This window comes from Dipodomys spectabilis, unplaced genomic scaffold (genome assembly GCF_019054845.1).
Source record: "Dipodomys spectabilis isolate Male_0828 unplaced genomic scaffold, ASM1905484v1 ptg000669l, whole genome shotgun sequence".
Lineage (NCBI taxonomy): Eukaryota > Metazoa > Chordata > Mammalia > Rodentia > Heteromyidae > Dipodomys > Dipodomys spectabilis.
In genome coordinates, this window is record NW_024871346.1 from 5,909,638 (window position 1) to 5,930,097 (window position 20,460).

Consider the following 20,460-nt stretch of genomic DNA (forward strand, 5'->3'; position numbering starts at 1 on the left):
CCCCGGGGGCCCGGGAACCGGGGCCCGCTACCCCACCTTCCCAGCCCGGCAGCTGGGCCGTCACCCCGACACCCCGACACCAGGACCACTGTGGGGAGCAGGAAAGCAAATTCCACTTCCGGAATTTGAGGCTGTTTCTCCCAAAGAGTGGGGGGGTGTTGGTGGTGGGAGGCGGGCGTGGAGGGGGGCGAGGCGCTGCGGGGTGGGGGGTCAGCAGAGGGTCCTGGGGCCCCCCGCGGAGGGCAGCCAGGGCCTGGTGGGGGGCAGGGGGACAATCCCCAGAAGTGGAGTTCTGGGTGGAAAGTGGCTGAGCCTTCCCGGGGCGGCGGCTGAGGGGGGACCGGAGCCCCCTTCCCCCGGGACGCGGACCGCCCGGGCCGGCGGCTGGGCGGCGGCCTGGCACAGGTGCTCGCGTCCCGGCGGGTGCGGGGGGAGGCGGGGGCCGCGGTGGCGTAAGGCTGTGCTGGGAGCTGGCCGGCTGCGAGTGGGGGGGGCCCGGCGAGGGCTGGGGGCGCCGCGGAGAGGGCGCCGGGCGTCATTATCTGGTCCCCGCCCGGCCTTCCGCGGCCCCGGCCCGGCCTTTGGTTGCTGCGCGCTGAGTCTGGAGTTTCCCTCGGGGTCCTTTCTTGGGGCCCGCGGGGGTGGGGGTGCTGTCGGGCGGGGCCCGGGCCGGCGGGGGGCCCCGGGGCGGGAGGCCCGCGGGCCGGGCGTGGTGCGACGGGGAGGGGCTCTCCTTGCGGGGCAGGGACTGGCTTCGGGGCGCCGCCCCGGGGTGGCGCGGGGTGGCGTGGGGGAGGCCGGGGCTGCGGGGCGCTGCGGGCCTGGCGCCCCGGGCCCGCCCTGGGACGGGGCCGGGGCCCGCGCTGCGGCCGGGAGGCGCGGGCTTGGGGCGCGGGTCGGCGGCCGCGGTGGACCCGGGGGGTTTCTGCAGCTGGCGCCTGCTGGGGTGCGGAGGGCGAGAAAGAAAAGGGAGACGTGCGGTCAGAGCCCCGAGGGTGCGGGCTGGGGCGGGCGGGGCCTGAACTCTGGGCCTGGGCGCTGTCCCTCAGCTCTTCAGCTCAAGGCCAGCGCTCTACCGCTTGAGCCACAGCGCCAGTTGCGGTTTTCTGGAGGTTCATTGGGGATCCGAGTCTCACGGACTTTCCCGCCCGGGCTGGCTTTGCACTGCGATCCTCAGATCTCAGCCTCCTGAGTAGCTGGGATGACGGACGTGGCCCAGTCCCCTCCCTCGAGCCCGGGACAGAGCCCGAGTGAAGTGAGCGACCGGCAGGAATAGGGTGGAGGCTCCTTCTGGAACCTCCCAGAGCCCTGGCCCTGGCCCAGGCTATGGAGGGGCCTCTGCGGGCGAGGTCTCAGGGTCCCCCTTCGCTCCTCGCGGGCCCGCGGTGGGGGGCGGTTCTCACCTGCTGGTGATGGCTGTGTCGGGTCGGCCGGGGGTCTGCGGGGCCGCGGGCGCGCGCGCGCTGACGGGGCGGGGGATCCGGCTGCGCGCGGCGGCTGCGCGGCAGGCCTTGGCGGGCGCGGCGGCCGGGGGCTCGGAGGCGGGCGCGTCCTCCTCGGAGCCCGTGCCGGACAGCGTCTCCGAGGCGCGGCGGGGCTCCTCGCTGGAGGACGACGAGGCGGCCGAGGCCAGGCGCAGCAGCAGGCGCCCCTGCCGCTTCTCCATCACCAGCCGCGCCAGGTCGGGCTGCGGCCGGACCCGTTTGCTCCGCCACTCTTTGGCCGACAGCGAGCCCGAGGGCTCGGAGCCCGTGTCTTCCTCGGACAGCAGGACGGGAATCCGGCTCCGGGGCCGGGGGCCGGGCCCGGCGTGGAGGCTGGGGGAGATCGCGGCCCCTTTCTTGGGGCGCGGCTCCGCTGGGGACACTGGAGGGGCCAGTCCTGCGGCCGGGGCCGGGCCATTGGGCAGTGTGACCCCCTCCGCGGGGCTCTGCCCGGGGGGCACCGAGCCAGCGCGGCGCTCCCCCTCAGCGCCGTCCAACCCATCCTCCAGGGGCGCGGGGGCCCCCGCCTCGCCGGGGCCCCGCTCGGCAGGCCCCTCGGGCCCCGGCTCCCCGCCGCTGCCCCCCTCCGGCCTGCAGGCCTGTCCTCCGGAAGACATGACGTTCAGGTGGGTCTTCTCGGCAATGTGCACGAAGGTCCTCTCGACTTTGGTGAAGGGGGAGGAGGCCGCGGCCACGCCCCCTGGCCCAGGGGTCGCCGCCCCCCCGGCCCCCGGCCCGGGCCCGGGAGGCTTGGGCTCAGACTTGAGGACGGAGGACAGGGTGCCCGGCTCTGACACGTCCAGCTGGCTGCCCGCGGGCTGAGGCCGTTCGTGCTGAGGGGTGAGGGCGGCCAGCGTGCCCAGGTCCGGATCAGGGGCCAGTTCGGCAGTGACCGGCGACTTCTTCATGTCGCCGGGGGACACCAGCACCAGCGTTTTGGAGCCTTCTTCGGGCTCCAGGTCCCCGTCCGCCATGGAAGCCCGGCCCCTGCCCTCCTTGTGATCATCAGCCAGCAGCGTGGATGGTGCTCCCTCCTGGCTCCGGTCTGTGCTCCTCTCGCTCCCCTCACTGCTAGAACCACTTCGAGGCCCCAGCACCTCCCCCGGAACCCCTGCTTCCTCCTCCTCCTCTTCTTCCTCCTCCTCTTCTTCCTCTTCCTCCTCCTCCTCCTCTTCCTCCTCCTCCTCCTCCTGCTCTTCCTCCTCTTCCTCCCTCCCATTAGCCTGAGGATGCACTGGAGCCGCAGCGGCCTGGGCGGTGGTGAGCAGCATGTGGGAGAAGCCCACTCTCCGGACCCTGTTGAGCAGCCGCGCTCGCTCTCGGTAATCGGAGAGATCTCTCTTGAAGTGCTGGTAGGGCAGGCTGAGAGGGACAGCTCGAGGAAGGCCGTTCACCTCGGCTGGGGGCGCCACGGAGAACATCTGCAAGGGGACACACGGATCCGCTCAGGTCACCGGCTCAACTGACCCCACTCGCCAGGACACGCCCCTGTGCCAGGACACGCCCCTGTGCTAGGACACGCCCCTGTGCCAGGACACGCCCCTGTGCCAGGACACGCCCCTGTGCTAGGACACGCCCCTGTGCCAGGACACCCCCCGGGCCAGGACCTAGGGTCTACAGGATGCTAGAATGTGTTTCATTGGTGTCGGTAACCTCCTCCCAGCCTGCACTGCTCTCTTGCACCTTTGAAGTGCTCAGTAGGGCCCCAATGATTGTGCCCCAAGTTCTAGGCCCCAGACCTTGATCCTGATCTTCGCTTTTCTTTCTCCCTGTCCTCTCTACTTACCTTCCCCTCTCTTCACCATGCTCATCCTGACACCAGAACCAACCGGAGTATTTAATTAGTAACAGAATGACTGCCATTAAGATCACCCTTCTCAAGCTGGGTGCTGGGGCTCTCACACCTGTCATTCTAGCTATTCCGGAGGCTGAGACCTGAGGATTGAGGTTTGAAGTCATCCCCGGTAGAAAAGTCTTTGAGACTTTTTTTTGTCGGTCGTGGAGCTTGAATCTGGGCCTGGGCGCTGTCCCTCAGCTCTTCAGCTCAAGGCGAGTGCTCTACCACTTGAGCTACCTCGCCAGTTTTTGGAGCAGTTTATTGGACATAAGAGTCTCACAGACTTCCGTGCCCAGGCTGGCTTTGAACTGCAATCCTCATATCTCAGCCTCCTGAGTAGCTAGGACTACAGGCATGAGCTACCAGCGCCCGGCTCCTTTGAGACTCTTATCTCCAATTAGCAACAAGAAGTTGGAAGTGGGCAGTGGCACTGGGGCTCCAGTGGTAGAGCGCTAGCCTGGAGAGCGAAAGCTCAGGGCCAGCGCTCAGGCCCAGTGTTGAAGCCCCAGGACAAAAAATAAAAAATAAAAAATCACCCTTCCCTTTCCAGGTGAGGCACCCAGGCAAGGAATCTGTGTCATTTCCCAAGGGGCTTTGCCTGTGCTGGGCCACACCTGTACTGGCCCACAAGTGACTGGCTGCTCTAACCCCAGCCTGCGAGCTGCCCAGGATCACCGGAGCCCGTGTTGGACAAGGGCAAAGTTAGGGCTGTCCTGTCTCACCCTGGCACGCAGGCCCTTCCCTCCTGTCCCGGCATCGCCTGTCAGCCAAGACTTGGTCTAGTCCACAACTTGCATGCAGATTTAAACAATTCGCTTTTCCTCTGGGGAACCTTGGGCAGAAGCCTTGGCAATGGAATGAGTGTTGAAAGAATGTAAACCACATCCTCCATTTGCCTCCTTCCTTCCGGACAAGAAAGGCACTTGAGCAGGACTTCCCCTCTCCCCTTCACCTCGGTGCCTTGTCTGGCTCTGCCCTGTTCACCCCACAGACATCCCTGGGCACCCATAATGCACCAGGCCCGTGAGGGCTGACACAGCTTCGCTCCGCAGCGGGAGGGAACTGACAGTGCTCGGCACATTGTTAGCCTCTAAAACACACTGGGCCTCTGTCTTCCTGACCCAACGACACAGCCCATCCAGTCCCAAAGGCCCGGGGACACTGACATCGCCAACACCAGCTTTTCCACCACTTCACCATGTCTGTGCCTGCTCGTCTCCACCCTCCACTGCCAGCCATCCTTCTTACAGCTGCCCAGGTGATCATTCTTTCTAGAACTCAGATCTGCTTCCATCTCTCTCTGACCCCTACAGTCCTCAGGTGACATTTTCTTGCTTGGTAGAGGAGCAAACCCCACACTCTACCACACCTGGCTCTATTCTGCCAAGGCCTGACTGTCCCCTGCCCTGTGTCCCAGTCTTTCTGGGGCTACCAGTACTTCTCAGGGCACAGCCTGGATCTCACACTTTGCCCAGGCAGCTTCTTTGCCTAGGGGTCCCCCCTCATCCCCTCTATTCTCATGAGAAACCCCTGCTCGCCTGCAACACATGCTGTCCCCTGAAACCTTCCTGTCCACCCCACCAAGCACACGTCACAACTCTGTCTTCCACTTGTTTGCCTGCGCCCTTCTTGTCTGTGTGCATGGATTTATACAGTGTTCTTTCCCACAAAGAGCACATCTGAAGGAGATTTCATATATTCATGCATTCACTCATTCATTTCTTCATTCACTAATTCCAGAAGTCCTTTTGGACATCTGCTGTTCTTTCTTGCTGCATGACAAGCTAGGAATCTGTGGGTCCAGTGTTGAACAAGATACACAAGGTTTTTCTTTGCACACAGTGTGCCAAGTCTATAACACACAAAGAAATGGAGAGAAAGTCATGTGTCGGATGCTGGAGGCTCACGCCTGTAATCTTAGCTACTCAGGAAGCTAAGATCTGAGGACACTGGTTCAAAGCCAGCCCAGGTAGATAAATCTAAGAGATCCTTATTTCCAAAAAGCTAGAAGGAGAAATGTGGCTCAAGTGGTAAAGTACCAGCCAAGAGCAAAAAAGCTAAAAGATAGCACGAGACCTTGCCTTCAAGTCCCAGTATCAGCAATAAACAAACAAATGAATGAATGTATGTCATGGAAGCAATTGGCCTACAGACAGCTCAATAAATGCTAGCTCTCTCCCTGGCTTCCCTCCTCCTTCCCACTCCTTCCATCCTGGCCCAGAGGCCACTGTGTCCTTCTGCAGCCTTAGTAGGGTCTCCACACCATACCTGTAGCAGCAGGCAAAGGAGCCACTCTGCTGGCTGAGGCTTCAGTACAAAGTACCGCTACAGAGGCTGGTGGAGGTTGAGGTAGGAAATCTCCAAAGCTTAGCATCTGCCAAGGCTGTGAGGTCCCCTCCCCACCTGCCACCATCTTCCCTGTAATCCGCCACCTGTGAGGACTTGGTGGGGCAGGGGAGTAATGCAGTGAGGAAAGACTGGGACCCTGGATGGAAGCCCCAGACAAATGCTTTCTTCTTTTTCCATGCCATTCATTCTTTCTTACTCTCCCATTCATTCATTCACATACTGTCTATGTGCTAGGCTAGGGTGCTTTGCCATGCCCATTTAGCAGTGTGTCCGTCAGACAGAATGGCTGGAAGAAGGTAGAAGAGGCTCTTTGAAGTTTCTGGTGAGTGGAGACACGAGGCAGGTGATGGCACTGAAGGCCAGGGCCAGGTGGACAGCGCACAGCTCTGAAAACGTTCTTCTCTCCTGCCCAGCTTCCCCCACACACACCTAGCACCCTGCCAGCAGGACACCACAGGTCCCCACCAGGTCCCCCTCCCTCTGTAGAACTCTGCATATGTTCCCTGGTGCATTTCTGATGTCGGGAACATTGCTGTTGGGACCACTCTTTCCCCTGAAACCTGTCAGCAAAATTCCCACCCGGAGGTGGCACCCCTTCCCCCCAACACACAGCGCCTACACTGCAGTCAGGATTAGCACGCTCTCTCCTTCCATCCTCGCCTCCTCCGACCCAGCAGAGTGGACAAATGACAACCAAAAGCAATCCTCAATGGTCACCAAAGGACCAAGGCCCGAGAGTGGCACAGATGTGGCATTGGTCTAGATTGAGCAGGTCAGCCAGGGACGCCCAGGGTTCAGGCTACATCCAGCACCTCACCAGCCTCCACCCCAGATCCCACGCCGAGGAACTTGGGAGGAAGGGCTGCGAAGCTGAGTGGGGACAGCTCTGTCTGCAGCCTCTACACCCTTCAGAGCCTGGCCTCAAGTTCTGCCTCCCCCGGTGGGCCAGCGAGCTATATGCCCACTTGGCCCTGTCTTCATTCACAGCCAACTGGTACAGGACCTCTTTGTACTTTGCCCCAGAGGCCTGTGGACAACGGGAGGGGTGAGGAATGCAGCAGTGATGCCACCCTACCCCAGCACTGGGCCAGGTGCCAGCAGAGCAGAGAGAGCTGGCAGAGCTCACACCTCCATGCTCTCCTCCCAGGGCAGCGGACCTTTATGATTCTAATTTGCTTATTTAAGTCTCTCAGGCCTCCATGGTGATTCAGAGTCTGGCAAAAGACAGAGGTTGTAAGGGTTGGATCCTCGGGGGAGGGGAGGTGGCTACCGAAGCTGAGAGAATGACCTCCTCAGCCCTTCCTTCCACCAAGCTCCCGAGCTCCCGCTCCATCCAGATAGCTGCGGGCTGAGCTCCCGGCTTCAGGGTCCAGCCCAAGTCCATGTTTATTCTCGTCAACAGCAGAAGTGAAAGGACTAGGATGGCAAGACCCCAATTTTCCCTTGCCACCTACCAAACTGTGCTCTGTGACTCTGATCCTGGAGAGAGGCTCCGCCCCCGGGGCAGGCCCAGGCCCAGTGACTGAGAGACTTCCTTGCTAGGACCCTGGCCAAACCCAAAGACCTGGAACCACGTATCAGTTCAGAGTGGGGGGGGGGGGGGGGGCTAGGATGGGCTGAGTGACAAAAGCAGGAGGGGAGGGGGTAGCCCGCCCTGCCCCTGAGAAAAACTCCCCTCCCCAACCCCGAAGCCGGGCCTGAGAGGTGGATCAAGGTGTGGGTCAAGTGCCCTCCCCGCAGCCTCAGCCAGCAGCTACCTTCCTCAGGGGCATCTGGGTCTGCTGCCCCCCACCTCCGCGCATCTCCGCAAAGCCTAGAGTCCCCCCCCCCCCGGGTGGGGGCTCTGACCAGCGAAGAGCTTCCTGGCTACACAGACCCCACACCTGACCCCCTCCACCAGGCCAGCCCTTGACCTCTGCGGGCCTCCCTGTCTCCACCTGGCTGGGGGTGTGGGGGTGTCCGAGGCGTGTGGGGGAGGGGAGAGTCCTAGTGTGCCGAGGAGGAGTTGGGTGCAGCCGCGGCCCGCCTTCCGCCATCCCCAGCACGCACCGGGGAGAGGCGGGCCGCCCACCGCGGCCGCGGCCAGCGCTTCAGCCCACCGAGGACCGAGGACGGAGCGATGGGTCTGACTCTCTTCCTCCCTCCCTGGCTAGCGGGCAGAGACCGGAGTCCACACCACCTCTCCCCAGAACGGCCGGCTGGGGAGGGCCCCGGGGCCCCCCGGGTAGGCGGACCGGATCGGCGGGCGGCTGGCCAGCCCGCGCCCCGCGCCCCCGCCCGCTGGGGTCTGCGGCGGGGAAAGAAAGCAGCCGAGGCACAGGCTCCTGGAAGGCGTCTTTAATCAGGATTTGGTAGTACAGAAGCTCTCCGGATTGTCTGCATGAACATACAGGGACTTAAAAAGGCACAAGATCCCTCGCACAGCCGCGGGTCGCGGGCCGCGGGGGGCGCGTGCCGCCCGGCCCCGCCCCGCCCGCGGCGCCCGCTGTGCGCGTCGGTTTCAAGTGTTGGTTTTGTACAGTACTCGCAGTCTAGGGCGGGGCTCAGTGCATGCTTGTCTACCCGGCCGGGGTCCCCGCCGCTGTGCACACGAAGGAGGACGCACCCGGAGAGGAGGGGGGGCGGGCGCCCGCCTGCGCGGGCCGTGTTTCCGTGCATGCTTCGGGCGGGCGGGCAGTGCAAGCGTATAATACAGTTATTGCAGTGCGGAGGGGCGGGAGGGCTGCGGGGGGGGGGGTAGGGATGAACGGGAGGGGCCCCTCGCCCGCCGGCCCCGCCCCTCCGCGCCCCGCCCCCGGGCGCCTCGCCTGGAGAGGAGGGGCCGGGAGGGGGCGCTCAGGGGGCCGGGGCTGAGCTCCCCGCCGCACCATCCACGGGCAGGGGGCGGGGTCGGCCCCCTCCTGTCCAATACTGTCCGCTCCGGGCCGGGTTGGGTCCGCCCTCCCCACAGAGGCCCACGGAGGCCCCACGGCCGGCGAGGCGTCGACGGAGCAAGTGCAAAGGAAGCGGATGTTGGTCCCTGAGTTTTATTTTCGGGGGGTGGGGGGAGAGAGCCGGAAGTGGGAGCAGGACGTGTGGGGACCCCCAAGGCCCTTGGTGTTAGACGGGGTGAGGCAGGGGGTGCGGGCAGAGGCGGGGGCAGGGGGCGAAGGGGCGCGGGGCTCCCTCCACGCTGGGCTCTTTGGCATCCAACTGCGGGGCGGGGTGTGGCGCGCCCGCCCCGGCCCAAGAGGCTGGTGGGGTGGGGAGGAGGGCGAGGGGGGATCGAGTCCCACCAGGCCCGGCCCCGCCCGCCCGGCCTCGCGCCTGCCCGACCCCCGCCTCGAGCCCGCGGGAGGCGAAGCGAACGAAAGTGGGCGCCGAGGCGGGCGCGGGCCGGGCCGGGCCGGGCGGGCTCCCTGGCAGCCCCGGCCTGGCGCCGTAGCAGCTGGTTACGGACGACTACATTCGTGGAGAGAGGCCGGGCCGGGCGGGGTCGGGTTACAGTTAGAAACCTGGAGCTGCTAGTGCGGGAACCCCGTGGACCAAGTGTGTGCACGTGTATGTGCGCGCGCGAGGCGTCGGTGGCCGGGCGAACCCCGCACCCGCACCCCTCCCTGCGCACCCCGAGGGACGGCGGAACCGAGTGGGAGGGGAGGAGAGGAGTCCCACCCACTCCCACCCTCCGCCAAGGGCTCCCGGGCTGGGAAATGGGGGGGGGTGCCCCCTTTCCTCACACAGAAGGATACGTTAAACATCTCAGAGGCTGACTAGAGTCCTGGCCCGCTGCTGGGAGTGTCCCAGATCTACTTGGTGTTGGGGTACGATGGGTGGGGGAGCATTCGGGAGGCCCTCCTTGGAGATCTACGCTTTCATCCCCAGAACAGCAGCAAATAGAATACACCGTTATCTGTGGCCCCACCCACAAGCCAATTACTCAGTCCTGAAGCGGGGTGCGCTCCTGACCCACCCGACCCATCCATGGAGGGGCTCCCGCACCCACCCCCCTGCCTGAGCAGACAGCACCAACCCTCCCCCAGAAAAGGGGACCTGTCAGGGCAGAGGGGGGGGTGAGGCCAGCTTGGCTCAGAGGTGCCCACCCACGGGGCAGGGCTGGGTCAGTTTGTCCCCCAAACTGGAAACGCAGAGGGAGACTGTTGGGCTCAGGGTGTGTCTGTGGATGGCTGAGTGCTTATTGCTGTGGCCCAAGCTGTGTGAGGATGTGCCTGTTATTGGGAATTCAACAGAACCCGCTGAGAAAACAAAACAAACCAAAACACTGTCCTACTCCCCTCGCCAAAAACAAGTCCACCGTGCCACGCACCAGGGCACGTGTGTCCACACACACACAGCACACCCAATGGCGCCACCCTATGGAAGATGCTAGTGCCCCTTGGACAGCCACAGTTCTGCTCAGGCTCACTTGGTGGCGGAGGCCTCCCCGGGCCCTCCTCCCAGAAACCGGCCTTGTTTGGCTCTCACACATCTTTCCTTTACAAATCCTGCTCTGGGCTTGCGTTTCTCAAAATCAGATGCCAGCCATCTAAGTTTTTGGCGCCAACCCTTAAAAATCGGGAGATTTCACATAAAAATAGGAAGACAGTGGCAACAGCCAATTGAACTGAGGAAAGTGACTGGGATGGGCTGTGACCCCAATTTACCACAGTCCCCAAACTGCCAGTTCCCTGACACAGATAGGTTCCCGGGTGAGTTGGTGATACTTGTTCAAAGTCTCCTGACCAGTGCTCAGGGAAGCCAGTATTTGCCCCGTGAGCCTGCCCAGCACTGCCGAGGTCAGGGGTTCGAGCACCTGCATTCTCACCACCCAGTCTACCCACTTTATCCCCAGAGCTGCTATGGGATGCTTGGGGTCTTGTGGGGCTGAGGGAGGGGGCACTAGGGAGATGGGGTCCAGCCATTCCAGCTGATCCCTGGCCACGTGCGGTTAGGAAGGAAAGGATGGCTCAGAGACGACTCCCCCGTGTCTAGATAGCATGAGAGGAGGCCGACCAGAAAGGACCATGAGAAAAGCAATACACAGACCAAGTGTATATGGATGCCTGTGGATCCAGCCCTGTTACTCAGCATCGGCGGCTTTTCTATATGTCTTTGATTAATCTGTTAAGTGCAGTAATGCTAGGATCTACCTTATGGGGTAGTCTGAGGTTTTAAAAGAGTTAATATTGTAAAGTGCTCACATCCTGGCCTGACACATGATAAAGCCCTGTGTGCCAGTGACTTAAATTAAATAGAAAATAAATAACTAGAGGACACACTCTGTGCAGGGTGTGGGTACAAAGTACAAAAACACCACCTTTAAAGTACAACAGAGTGCTGTCTGTTTTCAAAGCTGACTTTGGGGAGGGGAGGGAGGGCGCCTTCCCCAGGCACAGCACCATTTCTCCACACATTCTGGCCTGCACTTTGGGGGAAAAAAATCCTACAGCAAAAAAAACAGTCTATCTTACCTAGAAGCCAGGCTGTGCAGCCCCAAACCCTGCCTGGCTCTTGACCTAACACAGGTGGCTCAAATGACCTTAGCGCTTCCCCAATGTCGAAGCCACCCTGGAAAGACAGTCAATAGTGAGATTCCCTTTTTTGCTTGCTCCCAGCTTACAAAGCACTGCTCCACTCCAGAGAATATGCAAAAGGATGTCCCAGGAAGGACCCACGTTTTGAATCTTGCTTTATGCTTTAAGGGTATCAGGAGGGCTGGGGTCACATGGGGAATGCTTAGGCGGCCCCCACCTGGAAGGCTTCGGATTCAGTAATTGTAATGCTTTTAAGACGAGGCTCAAGCCAGTGCCGTTGCTTTTGGTAAGTCATAAGGCACTTTGGGATCTTAGAGTACCTCGAGGAGGTTCTGGTCACACAGGGTGGCTAGTGGAACTCTCCAGAAAGGATGCCAGATCGCAGAATGCTTTGTTTTATGGAACCCTGGTGTTGCTAAGCTGTGGAGTGGATGCGAGCACACCCTCCTCATTCATCCCTGCCTCCACCTGGGGGGGGGGGGGTGGCCAGAGAATAAGGGGCCATGCCAGAAGCAGGGGAGGGGGGCCACAGGACACCCCAGTCCTCACCATTGTGCTTTGTTTTCTGTTCTTTCCCAGAGGGACTGCCAGCCCCTGGGATGGCCAGACACTGATGGCTCACATGTGTAATCCTAGCTGCTCAGGAGGCTGAGATCTGAATATTGAGGTTTGAAGCCAGCCAGTGCAGGAAAGTCTGTGAGAGACTTATCTCCACTAAACTACCAAAAAGCTGTATGTGGAGCTGTGGCTCAAGTGTAGAGGGCCAGCCTTGAGGGAAAAAAGCTAAGAGACAGTGCCAAGGTCCTGAGTTCAAACCCCAGTACCAACACACACACACACACACACACACGAACCTGTGATGGACAGAGAAGATGCTCTGGCCCCAGACACTCTCATTAGAAAAGATGGGGAAAAGTGGAGGGTGAGGGGGTTGGAAAAGTCACTGGTCTATGGAGTGGTTTGTGCAGATGAAGCATCAAACCTTGTTACCATGCAGGTCATTTGCAAGACAGCTGGGCCCTGGCACTGCCTACCATACTCCATACTTACAGCCCCTTGCCCTGCAAGGCTGGCCAGGGACCCTACCATAGGAAGGAACCATAGGCATCTGGGGAGTAGAGGAGGAAGCTGACATCAGAGGTGGAAGCTGGAGGGGGGGGGGGAGGGGGGAGGGGAGTGCCGGGTGAGAGTGGAACATAGGAAATTACCAAGAACTGCACCAACACCTTCTGGCTCCCTAACAATGCACGTGTGCCTCCTCTCTCTCTCTCTCTCTCACACACACACACAAGGCTGCAGCACTAGCAACCTTCCTACCAGTCACCTGGAGATTTCTGGAAATGACACTCGCAAATTATGCAGGGTGCTGCTACATGTGCAAACACCCATGCACACGAGCATCAAGTGTACACACACACATGCACACTCACGGCACAATCGCATGGAACCCACTGTTTTGCATATCAGGTCTCCTCTCCTCCCACACCCTTTCTGACACCTTCACCAGGGGGAATGGAGGTGCTGGCTGGCATGGGAAAGGGAAATTTGGCATCCCTGTGGTAACTGGCCGCAGGCAGAGAAATGGGCAAAACGGGGCAGGAGACAGACATCTTGACTTCCTCCCACCACCACCCTGGGCACCAACCAGGGACCAGGGACCCCCAGTGATACAGGGGTGAGCTGCTCCTGTCTGGACTTGTCCTGAGATGCCAGTGCTGCTGCTGAGCTCACGGTCCCACGGGGATCCCATCTATACATGCATTTAGTCCGGGTCCCCTCGCTGCTGGGGTCTAGATGCCTTTAGGGATTTAAGGGCAGATCCTGAACCCTCCACATCTGTCTCCTGCGCCTGAGGAGCTGGGTCAACCAGGGGAGCTCAGGAATGGAAATGCGTGTGTGCGCACGTGTGTGCGCTCCTGCGTGCACGCGCAGTGGACTGAGCCCTGGTTCTCTAGGGTTAGATGTGGAGGGAGGGACTCGAACCTCTGTGACCATGGCATAGGGAAGACTCACCAGGGCATTGGGGACTGTCCCCCTCTCCCCCCCGTTACTGGGTATAAAGACGTCGTCCCATCACACACACACCCAGGCTGGCCAGGCCTCGCTCTATCCCATTCGCTGGCCACCAGACAGGTAAGCAAAGACACAGCCACAGCCTGCTGGCAGGACCCTGCTCCCCCACCAGCCTGGGGCGGAGTGGGAAGGGGGCAGATCTTGCCCAGCCTAGAGACCGCAGATCAACCACAAGCCCGGTGCCAGAGCGGCGGCACACTTCCACCACCCCTCCCTGACGCGGTGTCCAGTGGGGCTCCAGCCCGGCGCCCACCCGCCCTGCACCATCGGGCGTGGCCCGAGCCTCTGGGGGGCGTGGCCCGAGCTCCGGGGGGCGTGGCCCGAGCCTCCGGGGCGGCGCCCAGGCCGCTGGGGGCGGGGCCCGAGCCGCCGGGGGCGGGGCTACAGCATGTGGGGCCGCCGCTTTGGGGGTACTGCGCGGGGCGGGAGGGCGGCGAGTCTGTGCCGTGGTTATTGCGTCCCCGGGAAGGACCCTGTCTCCGCCTGCCCCCCGCCTGTCCCCTGGGGGGGGGGCGGCCTAGGTCTTGTGGGTGAACCGGGCCCACACCTGCTGCAGCTGGGACCGTGAGATGCGGAGCACCGAGGGCACGAGTCTGTGGTTGCCGGCGGCCAGGGGCGCGTGGCGCCGGTGCGGCGCCCGCACGGGGCTGCTCTCGGCCGAGCGGCTGCGCTGAATGAGGGACCCGGAGGAGCCGCCGCCGCCGGGGTGCGGGTAATGCTCGGTCTCCAGCGTGGAGGAGGAGAACACGGAGGACGCCAGTCGTCGCAGGGGGCTGTACCGCGGGAGGGAGTGCCCCGAGAGTCTGTCCTCCTCCAACTGAAAGAGACCAAGAGAGTGGAGGGAAGAGAGGCGTCAGGCACAGACTGGACAGCTCGTCTCGGGGCCCCCGCCGCTCACAGCCCCCCGCGCCGCGCCGGCTCCGCCTCCGAGCCCGGCCCGGCTCCCTGCGGAGACCGGCCCGCCGCTCACCTCCTCCGGGACGGGACGCCGTCCGGGCTTGACCCACCCGAGCCTCCCTCCCAGGGCCCCGCCACCGACCCCGGCCGGTGCGGTGACGAACGCGGCCCCGCCCCTGCCCGGCCGCGCTCGGTGAGGTCGGAGGAGCTCGAGGACAGCCCGTCGCGGGAGGGGCTGGGGACTGCAGTCCCACGACTTTTGTTTATTTGCGCATTGAGGTGCGGGGGGGGGGGGGGACCCCAGGGCCTGGCATAGGATAGGCAAGGCGCTGCCTCTAAGCCACAGAACTAAAACTCATGTTTTAACCCCAGCTCCACCACTGATCTGCCTGGATAACGGGGGGGGGGGGGGGGGGGGGGGGGGGGGAGACAGAGAGACCGAGAGACAGAGAGACAGAGGGCTGGTCCGGGGGCTTGAACTCAGCGTCTGGGCACTGTCCTGAGCTTCTTTTGCTCAAGGATAGTGCTCTACTGCTTGAGCCACAGCTCCAACTCTGTTTTGGTAGTTTAGTGGAGAAAAGTCTCATGGACTTTCCTTACCCGGCTGGCATGGAACCTCAGTACTCAGATCTCAGCCTTCTGAGTAGCTAGATGACAGGCGTGAGCCACCAGCACCCAGCTCAGTTTCTCCTTAACATGGGGTCAAATGGTTTCTACTTCACAAGGTATGAGGACAGAGGTCCCCGAGCCTGCCTGGCGTTGGTGCTGTGCCATATGTCTGTCATTCCTCAGACCTACAGATGTGTGTGTGTGTGGGGGGGGGGGAATCCACATCTTTTAAGCGTCTGCCCCGCCCTCTGAAGGCAGCTGGCTGGCCCACCAGCCACCACCCTAGGCAAGCGGTCCCCCAGCCCACCCCCGAGCTCTTCCTGGGACTGAGGTCACTTTAGCTGCGATGTGACAGTGACCTCACTCAGCTCCTGTATCCCTTGCTACTGATGTCAAGTGATGCCTGCAGAGTAGGGAGAACAAGAAGATTCCAACAGAATCCTCTGCCTGTTTCTGGGGCCAAGTCTAGAATCCTTCCAGGCTAATCCTGTCTGCAGTGAGGATGAAGGGAGCCCGGGGGGCCCCATGCCCCCTCTCAGCACGTGTGGGTGCAGGAGTGTAACCTCCAAGCCCAAGATGGTCAGCCGCCAGGCTTTCCAGGCTGACACTGAAGGTCAGCAGGCTCCTGCCTTCCGCGCCAGGCCACTTGTGGCCACCCCCTTGTCCTCAAGGTGCAGCTGGAAAGCCACCTCTACAAAGCACCCCAGCTTCCCACAACCTTGCCATCCTATCAGAGAGGCGTTCCCGTTCTCCTGGAGGCCCTGATTGGAATTGTCCATCCCCAGGTCTTTGCCTCCCCTCCGCTGGCCTGTGGGCTCCGAAAGCAGAGGCTGTGAATGAAGCCTCTTGAGCTTTGTCCCCAGCCCCTTGCAGACTGCCCAGCTCGTGACTTTCCAGAAAATGTTGGTGGCTTCCCAGAAAATGTCTGTGTACTCAGGCCAGAGGTGCCTGGCAGTCAGCAGCAGCGTCCCCCAAAGTCACCCACGGGCGGGCCCTGCCCTCTTTTTGTCTGCACCTGAAACCCTCCCTCCCCCCCCCACCCCGGGAACAGAGCCTGACGTGTCTACACCCACACACCAGATGTGCACCCCTGCTTGGTTGGTATCATCTACCACATACCACATGACTGCCATCAGCGACCCTGTTCACACCACCCAGGGACCACGCCAGGCCTCGCAGGGTGCCTCAAGGACAGGTGGCAGGATGGTGGTTGGTATCCCTAGAGACTTCTAGTCACTGGGGTGGAGAGTCATGGGACACATCGCAGCATGAGCAAGGGGCGGGCCCCCCAGCCTCACCTCCCACCAGCCCAAGCGGAGACAGAAAAGATACGCCAGCTCAAGTCTCGGGCCTCCTCTGCCCTTGAAGAACAAAGGTCTTGCCTAACTCTGTGTGCTGCCCCATGCCCGCAGGCATGCACAGCACATACCACACACCTGATGCGCCCACATACACACACACGCCTGCCGACACGGGCCTGCCAGCCGACGCGCACAGGTGCGTGCACACGCTGTCTCTCTGTGACTCTGTATCTCTCTATATATCTCTCTTGTCATTTTGTTCTCTCTCTGTGTCTCTGAGCTCTGCGTGTCTCTCTCTGTGTCTCTGTCCCTGTCTGTCTGTCTCCAGGCTCTCTCTGATCCTGTGTACCCCCCATCTGTTTCTGTGACCCATTTTTGCCCCTCTGCTTGCTCAACACACAGGCCTCAGACCCTGGACCCAGCTGCCCTGTATCAGCTGATGACCCTGAGCTAGAAACGCAGCCGTTCTGAATCTCCATTTGTTCTCCTTGTGAAGCAGGGCTGCCCGTTCAGAGGGAGCATGCAACAGCCAGGCACTGGCCAGTGGCGTTGGTGCTGCCGTTAGGGCTGTCCTTCCAGCTCTGACATTCTGGGCGCAGGCGCTCTGCATACTCGCAGACCCACATACACTACACCCATGCACCGTGTGCACTCACGTACACACACACACATACACACACACACACACACACACGCCAATGCTTGGCTGACACAGAAATGCATGCACACCTTCATAGAGCACTAACACACTATGGGGGAAACTGAGTCCCACAAACGCATCACCCCACAAGACAAGCTCATTTCCCCTTCCATGGCATGCACGGGGTGAGAACCCAAGACTGACTGCACAGCAGGCCTGTGTCTGCTCCCCCAAATCTCTCCTCTCCCTCTCGGCCAGAATTCCCCGGGTGAGGCTTCCCACGACATTAGAAACGTGAGGCAGAGGACAAAGTCAGAGACTTTGGGACAGTGACTGGCCCACGTGGCCCAGGAGGGAGTAACCGAACCAGGCCCTGAACCCCGGCCCCTCAGCTGACATCATCCCGGCGTGGAGACTCGTGGGACCCACTTTTTGAATCCCCAATTTCCAATATCCAGGGTAAGGTAAGAGTGTGCACCCCAAGATCATGGCTTAGAAGTTCTCTTCTAGAAGGGACCTCTCAGAGCTGTCCTTCCCAGGATAGACACATGATCCCAGGCCACCTCCAATCTAAGCAAGTGGCAGAACTGACCCCCAGCTCTGTGCTGGGCACCTCCAGGATCACCTCGTGCACGCCCTGTCGTGCTTGCAACATGGCCTGACCCCTTCCAGCCCCAGCCACTCTGAGGGACCTCAGGCTTCATTTGGCAAACAGTACAAACGTTAGTGTCCACTTCCCAGGTCAGAGGTCAGCCTCTGCCCCTCCCCCCTCCCACAAGACTAGCTAGGCCAGTGGCAATCCTCTGCCTATTCTCACAGCCTGTCTTTGTCAGCAGTAGACCATCACAAATACCATGAGACCTACTTCAGACCCTTGCCTCAGCATCTGCAATTCAGGTACCATCTGATCCATCCCTGGCCTTGCGGTCTTGTCTCTCATATAAGAAAAGTGCCACTAGGCTGGATGCCAGTGGCTCATGCCTGTAATCCTAGCTACGCAGGAGGCTGAGATCTGAGGATAGCAGTTCAAAGCCAGCCTGGAAAGGAAAATCTTATCTCCAGTGAACCACCGGAAAACTGGAAGTGGCGCTGAGGCCCAAGTGGTGGAGTGCTAGCCTTGAGTGATAAAGCTAAGGGACAGCGCCCAGGCCCTGAGTTCAAGCTCAGGACCAGCACACAAAGAAAAAAAGAAAGAAAGGAAAAATGAGTGCCACTGAGCTCAGTCCAGTGGAGCCCACCTGTCATTCTGGCTACAGGGGAGGCTGGAGGATCATGAGTCTGAGGCCAGCCTGGGCTGTATTAAGACCCTGTCTCAAAAGAAGGAGGGGCCACTGGAGCCGGACTCAGGTCTCCATGAGCCCTTCTCTGTGCCCTAGAGTCCTGCCCGCACTGGCGCGTACCTTCCCATTGCCCCCTCTGCCCATGGAGTCTGCCTCCGAGCTACCCAAAAGTCCTCTCATTCCTGATTTCCAAGGCCTCCCCTGGGGCTGCTCCCTGGCCTTGGCTCTCCTGTCCATCACCGTTCAGCCTCCCTTTGCTCTCATGGCTCCAGACGTGAGCATTTCCCACCATTTCCCCCCCCCTCGCCCCTCGGCTCTCCCACTCACAGTCCTCTTGGGTGATACACTCAATGACCCCCAAATCCAAGAAGTCTCTCCTGCGCCCCAGATATTTCCACATGGAAGAACGCAGGCACTGGGGCCTCTCATGTCCACCTCCAAAGCCACTCAGGGATGATGTCACTCACACTCAGGATCCTGGGCAACCGCTGAGAAGCCCCTCCCCCAGCTGCCATCCATGCCAGCCCTCCTGGCCTCTCCTCAACATCTCTAGGCTATATTCACCTGGCCAGTGTCCACAGCCTCCGCCCCAGCCCAGGACACTCCCCTGTGACTGACCGCCCTCCAAGAGGCCTTCCTGCTTCTAGTCCTGTTCCCCCTCAGTCCTATTCCTACACAAAGTCATTCCGAAGTACCAACGTGATGGTGGCCTCCTGTTTCCAAGCTGGCTCACCCAGCCTTTGAGAAGCAAGCCTGTCCCCTCCCTGGGATGGTCCCTGGGACAGACAGACCTGAGGCCCCGTCCCAAAGCCTCATCTGCTGTGACCTGCAGTCAGATGCAGTACCATCCAAGCCCGGCAGGGTCTTTCTCTTGCTTTGTCACCTGGCTGCCCTGCTCACAACACCAGATTCAACTCCGCATTTGGAAAGCCTCCCCTGACCCCCAAGTATGGTCTCCAGCCTTTAACTCTGTCTGCCTCCAGCACAGCCCGCGGGTACGGGTGCCCGGGTGGCGCTGGCTGCGCCAGGCCTGCGCATGGACTGGGGCACCTGGGGACGGACGTAGTCATGAAGCCCAGTCTTACCTGTCTCTGAGGCCCTGTGGGGTCCGACTCTCTCCGTCGAGGGCGAGGTCCGGAATGCAGGGGTGAGTGGGAGGGGCTGCCGGGCGTGGGGGGCTGGGATGCCTCGGAGCGGCCGTCAGCCTGGCTCAGCTGCGGTGGCAGGGGCTGGGGCGGCATCTGCCGCAGGTCCTCCTCGGCCAGCGTGTGCATGCCCCGGCTTCGCGGCCGCACCGTGACCTCCAGGCCCGGCCGCCGCCGCTCCTCGCCCTCCTCGGGCAGCGGCCGCAGCTCCTCGGGCTCCTCGTCCGTGGTGCCAGACGTGCTGGGCTCCGCCCCTGGAGGAAAGTCCTTGAGCTCCGTCTCCTTGTCGATGATGACCCACTCCTTGCTGTCAAAGTCCTCCTCCTCGGCCAGCGGCACGGAGCGAAAGGCGTTGCTCAGGGCCTCCTGCTCCACGGAGGCCGACACGTCCATGCGGCCGCTGGCCTGCCGGTCCCCGTGGCCGGTGTCCACTGACAGCATCTGGGCGGGCTGGGAGGAGCAGGCCTGGCGCGAGGGGGAGCCGAGGGCGTCCATCCGTGACCTGCAAGGCCACCCACGGGGACTCAGTGCCTGGCCTCTCTGGAGCCGGGGCAACCGAGTGGAGTGTGGCTCTGAACCTCCTGATCCCAGCACCTCTTCCACCCCGGGCCAGGCTCGTGGCATCCTGCACTGTTACCTGTCAACCTCATGGCTTAGAAAGAATGCCTTCCTTAGTCCAACCATCCTTCCATCCACCCATTATCCATCATCCACCCATCCATCATCCACCCATCCATCCTTCATCCACCCATCCACTCATCCGTCCACTCAGTGAATGCTCCCAATGCTTACCTTGTTCCAGGAATGTAAACCTGCAGAAAATAAATCCTCCTCTGTCCTCTGGGACACCCCAGAGGACGTGATCTTCCTAAAGCCCGCGGCGCTCCTGCCCCTGTGCACGCACACCTGTCGGGGCTGCCCTCCAGAGCCAACCCACCAGCTGCCTCCCAAGTTTACAGATGGCATTCTGGCTGCCTACAGCCATGCTCCAGAGCGGCCTGGCTGGCTTCACCACCCCAGGCCTGGCCTCATCATCCCCAGCTGCACACATGCGCCACACCCAAGAACCGAGCGTGCATTCATTCCTTCATCTGGTACTCAGACCTCCCCAAATCTGACTAGGCCTCAGTTCCGCCCCCCACTCACTCACTTTTCTCAAACTGCGTACATTCTAATTTTATGGCCTTATTTACACATACCACTAGCTTGCCCTCCCCTCACCCCCAAAAAACCAGCCCACCTTCCCAAAAGCCTGTGTGGCCCCACGCTCTCCACCTCCCGTCACCAGCCGAGTTCCCACCGAGCCCCTCCCTCTCCCACTTCAGGTCCCTCGCG

At 61.5% G+C, this 20,460-nt stretch overlaps 1 protein-coding gene across 1 annotated transcript in view; it reads right to left on the reverse strand.

Moving 5' to 3' along the window:
- Positions 1–392: 392 nt before the first annotated feature.
- The window catches only part of Ttbk1 (tau tubulin kinase 1), a 33,161-nt gene continuing 13,093 nt past the window's right edge, over positions 393–20,460 (reverse strand). Inside the window, exons 12-14 of the mRNA XM_042671872.1 lie at positions 19,066–19,627; positions 1,404–2,905; positions 393–938 (exon numbers count right to left, since the gene is read on the reverse strand). Coding sequence (XP_042527806.1) covers positions 539–938; positions 1,404–2,905; positions 19,066–19,627 — 2,464 coding nt within the window. The 3' untranslated portion in view covers positions 393–538. The remainder of the gene's footprint in view (positions 939–1,403; positions 2,906–19,065; positions 19,628–20,460) is intronic.